The following is a 10,284-nucleotide window of genomic DNA, read 5'->3' as shown; positions in this document are numbered from 1 at the left end:
CATTGTGCGTGTGTGTATACTATCGACGAACTAGCCCCCCAGGCTTCTATAACATACTCGGGGCCTAGGGTTACAAATCATATATAGTCAGCTTATCACCAGTGGGGATAGAGTCCTCCACGACTCTGGTAGCTTCGTGTTTTACGCCAAGTCCTCCACATGGGTCTTCGTATAATGCGTCTCGGTCCAACCTATGTGGCACAGGACGGAACCGACCCATGAGTCCTCATGTTGACCCACCACAACTAGAAATGATGTGCCCACCCCAACTAGAAATGATGTGCCCACCACACCACACACGCAATCGGCCACTAAGAAAATAAGCATATACAATAGTACAATGTTATAAATGAAAGTTAATTGCATGGTGCATCCAAAAATATTTGTTCTGCATTGTGAATGTTTATATTTTCTCCTAAAATATTAGTCACGGGAAAGAGAAACGAAGGGCATATCTCTCCTTGTCTCCACCGGACACCCCCTCTTTCTACACCACTTTCACGTACGCACACAAACTATCTCTCGGCCCTCTAAAAGTATGCATGCCCGTGACACATTCATGCGTGACGGTCACTGTATTTCAAGCGAAAGCACTATACGGTCGGTAGACTTCAGAATATGCTCATTACGGTCACCGTATATATATTCTCGTGGTGATCATACGATATCTAGCTCATGATACGTCTCCGTATTTTGTTGAGGACACTGACGGACATTGTATTTGTCGGCGTTCTCGGAACGGGGGTCCCCAGACTTGCCTGCGTGCGACCTATGGCGTGGCTCCAGCAACGGCCTGGTACGGCCCATCTTCACCAACAAACCACTGAAGACCCTCGCGAGGGGCCAAGCTTCGCGAGGCGGACGACGCAAGACCTCCTTAGGGGCAGCCTCACTAGGCTGGCTCGCGAGGAGCGGATAGTTCAAGGCGGAGGGCACCTCGCGAGGTTCACATGACGTGAGCCATGACGACCGAAGCCCGGCGGGTGCCAGCGGGCGTAGGGTACCAGTTTCCTCTTTGGTGCTAAAGAGGCAAGCGCAGGCGAGGAGTCCCGAGGCATCAGGCAAAGGTTTCCATATCAGTGCACCAAGACCAAGACCACCAGGACAGCAAGACGGAGGTCACCACGGAGCCCACGGCGGCATTACCGCCAGAGCCTTTGGCAGGCGACGACCACCTTTTGTCAGGATAGCTTCACTACTAGAAAAAAGGTTGTTAGTGGTGCACCAGTTTTTGCTATTAATGGTGCACTATAGGTGCGCCACTATGAACACGCCACTAGTAATTGTTAGTAATGGCGCACCTTTCATGCGCCATTGGTAATCCAAATATCAGTGGCGCACCACATGGTGCGCCACTACTAGCCCTTAGGTGCTCCACTGGTATTCCCTCCAGGTGCGCCACTAATAGCCTTATAGGTGCGCCACTAGTAATAAAGGAAGGTGTGCCACTAATAAGGGCTTAAATGCGCCACTAGTAATGTATTTGGAAAACAAAAAAATCCAAATTTACAGAAAATAACCTATAAGGAAAAATAATTTAAAAACAAAAAATGAAATAGAATCATAATTTTATTATGGTAAGAATATTACAATGTCTTTACAAGTATCCAATAAAAGGAAAATTGCAAGGAAATAAAAGAAAATCCTAAAACTAATCTTCTAGTAATCTTTTCTTCTTTTTCTTCACTTTATCCCTGCAAAATGTAACAAAATAAACAGAAAGACAAACAAACTATTTATAACATGTCAATACTGTCATTTTTTATGCAGAACTAGATATGAGCATATATTTCCAGAATTACATGGTGTGAATATTGTATGAGTAAGATTATAATGGAAATGAATTTTGATAGGAGCCCACTTTCGACGAGTATTTATCTGACAGAGCTAAATAATCAGGGCATTTACCTTTTGATAATATTATTATACTATACTACCAGTATACTACTCCACTAGGATTTTTTAGATGAGCAGATCTGAGATAGACATCTGTTCAAGTGGCTATAAGTAGGCTTGAAGAATTCTCATCGGTTCAAGTGGCTAGAGGTAGTCGCACAACTGGAATATAGACTACTAGTACTATTTGAAAAGAAAACAAGAGCAAATCTGAACGTATGAGTCAGATCCGATCACATTGAGCTAGAAAGAAAATTCAACAGGAAACAGATGGCCGGCGACTTAGTTCCAGACGTTAAGGATCTCGTTGTGCCCGGCGAAGACGCTGCGGAGCGCGTTGCGGACGGACTGCTCACAGCGGTAGCTGTCGCAAATGAACTCGTTGTCCTGCAGGTAGTCCAGCAGCCAGGAATTAAAGATAGGAGGGCTAGAACTGAAAGAACTAACATCTTAGAAAGCAACAGGAGATAATTCATATATGCAAAATACATATGAAGTGGTCTTCACCAAATTTGTTGAAACATGAAAGAAATGTTTTAGCAGTACCAATGATACATGTCAAATTAATTGTTCCTGTCAAGACAATGTAAAAGTAGTACTTGCATGCCAATGAAGACTTGCTAGTGTCAGATTCTATGAGGTTCAGGACATGTGGAATTGTGCCAAGTTGACTTGTAATGCCATTATTCATGATCTGAACTTTATCCTCCACAAAATAAAACAACAGTTGATCCATGCGAAAGATACTTAATTTTGAAGCTACTGTTAATTTATAAACTGAATATAAAGTGAGTTTATAAATTCAGAAACAGAAAATTCAGTTAGGCTACTGTTAACTGAATTTTGGAGTGTATACTTAACAAAGGCTTCATTTGACTGTACAGTCAAATTAAAAAAAAGTGTTCGTGGGGCAGCAGCACTAAGAACTGAAAGAAAAAGGTGCAGAAAAAAGCTACTGAAAAACAATATCAGAAGTAGTGCAGACGCTGTTGAGACGCTGACTGAACCATTGATAGTACTACCACTCTTCTTTTTTGCGTCCATTAGCGTGACAGTGAGGTTACAACCCTGCCATCGACGACGACGACTAGGTTGCTACTGCTGCAGGACAAAAATGTGGAAAATGTTATACATGTAGTTACCAATCCAAGATGCGGAACATGAAAAACGTCCCTCTGACAACTCGAGAGACAAGTGACTGGTTCATTGCCGGTATCAAATTCAACGCAGGGGACAGATGTGAAAATAATGTTACTACATGTGGGCACCACTTGAAAATACAGTATGTACGATTTCGAACTGGGCATTACGGGGACAGTTTGAAGATGTAGAGATTTGTGTTATACCACAATCTGAGTCCCCTCTGGTGCTTATACAGTCTGGCATTCAGTAGCTTTGCGGCTATTGATTATTTCTGCCACAGCAAGAAGGAAAAATAGGGGTTACCAGGAGTAGCTTCCCCATCTGAACCAGATACTGCCTGTACATCACAAGACGGCCTACTGAGGCATCCTTTGGCCATACAAAGCACTCTAGCAAGCACTAGAACATCGGGCCTGAACAATCACCTCTGTCTCTCTCAAAAGGCCTGTCTACCTGGTGCTGGGACTTGCCAGGGAGTGACAATGATGTACTGATCCCAGAAACAGAGACAGAGGGAGATCCATTCAAACTAAAACCGTTCGAAACAAGAAGACTGCTGTTGCAAAACTATTCTCTACAGATATGTGTGAGATATCTCAGGTAATTTTTTTAAGAAACAAACGCAACAGTGTAGACCCTGCTTAACTCCGTTGTTTAGTTGTTTTGCCTGAGCTGCGTGCAGGAAAGAGAGCTCCCTTTCAATGCAACACATGTAGCTTGAAACGGAAAAACCTATATGCATCGCTCTGCAGAAGTATTTCAAAGACACACAACGCAATTCATTTATCGTGGCAGTGCTTACTGGAAGTCTGATGCAGCCGACGTACTAAAACTAAGCTGCACTATCCAGAGGTTACAAGATTTGGTGTATATATAGTCATAATAGCACATGGAATTCTTCCGTGGCTGCTTAGTGTCTGCACTCTGTGCAGAACATGACCAGATTCTTGGACTGAATTTCATGGATTTTATATTATTCACATCTGCCAAAATGAAACCTGGTAGTGGTAGATACACGATTTCAGGTGCTGGACTCAGTTGAATTTACTTCCCCCTTCCCTGCTATGGAGTGCGAGCTACACAGGATGAGGATCATCAATTAACTGTCTACGGAACTTGTTGCAATTGAATCATAAGACGAGAAATAAATCATCTATCAACTGAAACCTTCATCCCCCCCTTCAAAAATACCAAGCGACCAACCGCGGAGCTCGGCTACGGCAGACGGGCAGAGGGATTTCTACGCCATACACGGGATCGGGACTGGGGGTGCGGAAGGATCCATGGGCAAGAGCCCTTGCTCCTAGGGCATCGTCGTACTGATGCAAGGGGTGAATCGGGGCGGAGCAGAGAGGGCGTACCTGACTGGTGGGCAGACGAATCGGAGCTTCCCGATCGGGCCGCGCGACATGGATGACCTTTGGTGCCGGCGACATGGATGACCTTCATCTGCGCGATGGGCTCCTCCAGCTCCAGAATCTGAAGAACCAAATCCGCCCTCTAGATCAGACAACACATCCCCACCCACATCGCGGTTGAGGAGGAGGATGAAGGATGGGACGGAGTGCCTGGAGGTAGCGGCCCATGAGGTCCCACTGGTTGCCGCGGTTGCCGGTGTCCGCGTGCACCTTCTGCGTGATGAGCGAGGAGAGCCGGGCCAGCACCTCCTCGTACTCCCCCGCCGCCGCGCCACCTGCACATCAATCCCCACCCCGCCGCACGAACGCGGCAGCCATCAGTACAATACCCAGCCCAACATGCACCACTAGTGTCACTCCATGAAGCTAGCAAGCCCCGATCGGGTCGCTTCGCTCACCTGCGTGCTCCGCAGCGGCGGCGGCGGTGGAGGAGGAGGACTCCATGGCGCGGGGGAGGAAGCGGCGGGTGCGGGAGGAGGCGAGCAGCGAGGAGAGGAGTAGGCGGCAGCGGAGGTTGCCGGCGGCGACGAGAGGGGGGTGAGGCATGGGCGGCGGGGGAATATGCGGCCGGGGCTTCCTGATCTAGATCGAAGTCGAGGGAGGTGGGTGGGGTGTGTCAGGAGGAAGCGGAGGGGAGAGAACGTGACTAGAGGGAGGGGATAAGGGGTGATAGCAATGGCGCACTGGTAGGGGGTGCGCCATACGTACAGATAGCAATGGCGCATCTCTTACTGGTGCGCCACTGCTAAGTCTGGGAATGGGTGTGGGGCCAGGACAAAACTAGTAATAGCGCACCATACACCAGGTGCGCCATTTGTAATATGGCCACTAATGGCGCACCCATATCTGGTTGGCCACTGCTATATAGCAGTGGCGCACCACATACATGGTGCGCCATTAATGCCCATATTAGCTATAGCCGTTTTTTAGTAGTGTTTGTACTAGTTGTCCCCCTTCAAATTGGTTGTTGTGGGAACCCTTCCCGCCTAAACATTTGGGAAGAGGACCAAGGCCTCTATAAATAGGACTAGCCACCACCATAGAAGGGCAGGGATCAACGGAACGGATCAGGGACAGATCATTCGGATCAACCTCAACCACACAAGCTCACTGAGCTCAAGAACACCTCTCCTCAGGAGGCTGTTTTTCCCTTGTACTTGTTCATCCTCAGCCCACAAGGCAATCCGCCACACCACACTGGAGTAGGGCATGACACAACATCGGTGGCCCGAACCAGTATAAACTCTTGTGTCCCTTGTTCTCTGGGTTCGGCGAGCTAGGCCTTGAGATCGTTGAGAGAGTGAGCGAGGGGAAGAGAGATCTTCGTGCACACCCCAGTGTTCGGACCTCAAGGGTTTGCCGGAACCCGTAATCGACATTTGGCGCGCCAGGTAGGGGTGCGCTGAAGCCTTTCTTCCGTCGATCCGCTTTCCACTGCTCCGCCGCATCCATGGCCGACGGTCGCCAAGCTCACGCTGAGCGCCGGGCCGTCCTTGCCGCCCGTGTCGCTCGGACGCTCCTGTCGGCGGGCCTCCCCGTCATTCTCCATCAGCCGCCGCCAACGCCGCCACCGTCCCGGCGGGAAATGAGCAGCAAGCATCATCGCTACACCCCTCTGTGCGGCGGGACGGCCGCACCGCCACCCCGTCGCTGACTCCGGCCGGCTCATCGTCCCACGCTCGTCGCGCGCCCACGGACGCGCAGGCCGCGCTGCTCATGGCACGCGAGCTCCTGCGTTACCGCCCGGTCAACGACCTCTACGAGGACCGGCTGGACCGCATCGCTGAGCTCGTCAGCGCCGCTAGGGGCTCTCCCGTACCATCCCTCTCGCTGCCTCGCCCTCCTCCAGCCACGGGCGACGTAGCTCACGGAGCTCCTCCACCACCTCCGCACCAAAACAGCGCCCTGGCACCAAGACGCGCGGCCCCTCGGCGCGACCCGCTGCGTCGGGCGCCCGCACACGAAGAAGGAAGCTGTCAAGAAGTTCCCCGGCTGTTAGTGTCAAAACTGGCGGATCTCGGGTAGGGGGTCCCGAACTGTGCGTCTAAGGCGAATGGTAACAGGAAGCGGGGGACACAATGTTTACCCAGGTTCGGGCCCTCTCGATGGAGGTAATACCCTACTTCCTTCTTGATTGATCTTGATGATATGAGTATTACAAGAGTTGATCTACCACGAGATCATAGAGGCTAAACCCTAGAAGCTAGCGTATGGTATGATTGTTGTTGTCCTACGGACTAAACCCTCCGGTTTATATAGACCCCGGAGGGGGCTAGGGTTACACAGAGTCGGTTACAAGGGAGGAGATCTACATATCCGTATTGCCAAGCTTGCCTTCCATGCCAAGGAGAGTCCCATCCGGACACGGGACGAAGTCTTCAATCTTGTATCTTCATAGTCCAACAGTCCGGCCAAAGGATATAGTCCGGCTGTCCGAGGACCCCCTAATCCAGGACTCCCTCAGTAGCCCCCGAACCAGGCTTCAATGGCGATGAGTCCGGCGCGCAGATTGTCTTCGGCATTGCAAGGCGGGTTCTTTTCCAAATTCTGAATACTTGTTTGAGTAGTGTCCGGCTTCCCATAAATGTTGCACTCCTTGGCTTCCGCGCCTAAAAACGGATATTCGCCACGCGTCGAGCGAATGCGAGAAGTCGGGGCATTTTTACAATTGCCACCCTAGCCATGTGGGTAAATCGTCTATTAAAGAGACGGGGATTCTCATATCCAGATCACCTCATCCTCCCACAACGAGTATCCATCGGAGCGTGCCCGGAAAAAATCCATTTCAACATGGCCGGTCGTCGCAGCTCCTCCTCTCGCTCCCGTAGCCCTAAGCCCGGCAATTGGAAGAAGTGTTCCGTCCCTCACAGCCAATTAGTAGAGTTACAGACCCAGGGGTTTCTCCCTCCAGCGTATATGGTCCCCGTTCGAGCCGGGCTCGCCACCTATAACAGCGGGGAGCAAGCGGAGATCTTTCCCAGCCCATCCATGGGGGAGCGGGTATGCCTCGTCCCTTACTTATTAAGAGGGCTTGGATTTCCAATTCATCCTTTCCTCCGCGGGCTCGTGGAGTTCTATGTCCTCCAGCTGCATAATTTCACTCCCGCCTCCATATTACACATTGCTGGCTATGTCGCCCTTTGCGAGTTGTTTCTGGGCTGCGAAGCTTATTTCGAGCTATGGAAGAGGTTATTCTGCCTCGTACCCCGTACAAAGGAGGGGTCACTGTACCAAGTGGGCGGAGCCGAAATATGGCGCATCGCCGGGACCGGATGCCTGTCCGGTACTCCGAAGAAGACATCCGAGGACTGGCCTTCGGAGTGGTTCTATATGGAGGACGTCCCCCTTCCGGACCCTATTCGGATGGGCCTCCCTGAGTTCGACAACGCTCCCCTAAAGAAACGCCACAGCTGGCGCCCTCGGAGCCCTCAGGAGGAAGATAACGGAGAAGTCCTTTACCCGATGGGCCGGATAAAAATGCTGGCTCAATCAGGATTAACAATAATCGAGGTTATGTAATATGTATAATGCGGGGGGTACAGCCACTTCAATATCGAGGGCACCCCATGTGGCACTTTAACGGGGAAGATGATGCCACCCGCTGCGGGCGTAAGGGACCGGACTCAGTTGCTGCTCTAGCAAAAATCCTGTCCGATTTGTACAAGGGAGAGGAAGAGGAGTTCATCCGCATTAAGCCACGGGATGGATTCTCCATGTACAACCCTCCGAGCTGGGTGAGCTGTCACCTTTTACTCCCAACCTTCCCGCATTCTTCGTCATAAGTACTTACCTTGCCATTTCATGGCAGGAACTGCGAAAAGCTGTAAGGGAGGTCCACAGCCCGCCTCAATAACCGGAGGACCCCGACCGGGCCCTCGATCCCGGACTCGAAGAGGATCCAGTCATATTTGTGGAGCTGATCAACAGGACATTCTATCAATTGAGCTGCGATGATGCCATGGTGGCCATCATAGCCGACTATCCTAGGCTACTCCCTGCATCGCATGTAAGTAAAACTGGAGTCCCGACTTCCGAGAAGGATCCCCTTTTATGCACTTCACCTACCGTACACATATGGTGTCTTACAGGGAAGGCCCTCGGGACGCCATGCCGAACCCACAGTGACTCGCCAACAAGGGGCACAGAAGCCGGGTAGGCTAAAAAGGAAGGCGGTCAGGACTGAGACGCCGTCGTAGAGGTATGATACAGAACCTCGCTCCGTGGTTGTCGTCTTTTAAAATATAATAACGTCCACGTTTCCTAGTAGGAAAAATGCTCGCCGGACTATATCCGGAGAGGTTGCCGATCACGCCTCCACCAGTCGGGCTCCAGGGCCGGACATAGAGGTGGAAGCTAACACGGGGCGAACGCCGGATGCTCCTTCTACAGAGGATGTGGATAGACTATCCGCTACAAATTCCGAAGTGGAGAGCACCATGAATCACAGGTGTCGCCGGGCCATACTCTGTGACGCTTGTTTCTCCCAAGAGGCGTTTGATGCCTTCAACTCAGGAGACGCGTACATCAGTGCTGCTCAAAATGGTCTTGCCAGAGCCACGGACCAGTATGTAAAGGATATACGGGTAAGAAAATCTAATGATTATATATATCAGTAGCCCCTGAGACTTGAAACACTTGACACAACTGATTTAAGGATCATTATTTGTGCAGGTTCTTACAGAGAAGAATACCCAATTGTCTCAAGAGCTGGAAGAGTGCAAAGCCCAACTACGGGCCGCAGTTGCCGCGCTGAAGGAGTCCGAGAAGGCCCCCTCTGGTAACACTTGTCTCTATTGTAAAGAATGACAGGTACCAGATAGTATGCGGCATGCATGCAAATCTAATAATAGATTCTGCAGATGACTCCGGAGTGAATCCGGAGGTCATGATAGGGAACGAGCAGCATGCCCAACGACAGCTAAAGGCTGGTGAGCGCGTGCTTAAAAAGGTTAGGCAGGAGAAAAACAATCTCCAAGATGCCAATATCCAGCTGGGCGTGGAACTGAAGGATGTTCGGGCCCAGCTTGTTGACTCCGTAAAGGAGAATAAGAGGCTTCGACGGGGCATTTTCAGTAAGTGCTTGAACGAACTTTTAAAGAGTTCGACGAAGAGATCGGCTAACAGATTTATATCTGCAGGTATGCTGACGGGTCGTCCCGAGGAGGAGATGCCCGGGTCTGCGGGTGATCTTCTGCCAGAGCTCTCACAACTGCACGAACTAGTTCGGTAGGTGATGCAGGGCATTGCCCAAGCCTTGTGGCCATCCGTTTCCCTGCCAGGGGGCATGGGGGAGCTTGTAGAGAAGCTCAAGGGAGCACGGCGGCGCTTCCGATTATGGAAGATATCAACCTGCCGACAAGGTGCGAGGGAAGCCTGGGCCATGGTGAAGACGCGGTATACCAAGGCTGACCCTAACCACATGGCCGAGGTCGGACCTGTGGGTCCTGACGGGAAGGAGATCCCCGTCAGTTTGGTGTATGACCAAGTAGAATTAGCCGCAAAGTATTCCCAACAGGATTGTAGGCTAGACAGCCTGTTGGATGGTATAGAAGAAGAATTTAGTCAGTTTAAGTGACTGTGTACCTCAAGTGACATATATTGTCCCTAGCCGGATTGTAAATCATTTGTCATGGTGGACCTTTTCGCTTCGACCTCTGGACCCAATAGTCTGTAGTGTATCCGAATACCCACTCAGTTATGTAAAAACCGGGGTACGCGTGGAGACCAAACGTAGGGGTCATAAGTGCTTGAACAGACAAGTACCCAACTAGCTATGTTATATTACATGGATAGTAAGAAACATCTTCCAGGGAGAATAGTTCCATTA

General features: G+C 50.5%; 1 protein-coding gene across 3 annotated transcripts; it reads right to left on the bottom strand.

Moving 5' to 3' along the window:
* Positions 1-1,551: 1,551 nt before the first annotated feature.
* On the bottom strand, positions 1,552-5,101 carry LOC109748446 (uncharacterized). Of its 3 annotated transcripts, none has more exons than XM_020307473.4 (4): positions 4,856-5,092; positions 4,608-4,732; positions 4,401-4,518; positions 1,552-2,997 (listed from the first exon to the last, which is right to left on the bottom strand). In XM_020307473.4, exons 1-4 carry the CDS (start codon positions 5,001-5,003, stop codon positions 2,984-2,986), a joined length of 405 nt encoding a protein of 134 aa, XP_020163062.1. In that variant the 5' UTR covers positions 5,004-5,092; the 3' UTR covers positions 1,552-2,983. The 3 variants fall into 3 exon arrangements, with proteins under 3 accessions (XP_020163062.1, XP_020163061.1, XP_020163060.1); XM_020307472.4 differs by having other exon boundaries at positions 1,552-2,283; positions 4,856-5,087; XM_020307471.4 differs by having other exon boundaries at positions 1,552-4,518; positions 4,856-5,101.
* Between the last annotated feature and the right edge of the window lie 5,183 nt (positions 5,102-10,284).

The sequence above is a fragment of the Aegilops tauschii genome, chromosome 4, assembly GCF_002575655.3.
Source record: "Aegilops tauschii subsp. strangulata cultivar AL8/78 chromosome 4, Aet v6.0, whole genome shotgun sequence".
NCBI classification, from domain to species: domain Eukaryota; kingdom Viridiplantae; phylum Streptophyta; class Magnoliopsida; order Poales; family Poaceae; genus Aegilops; species Aegilops tauschii.
This window is presented reverse-complemented; position numbering and strand designations above follow the sequence as displayed.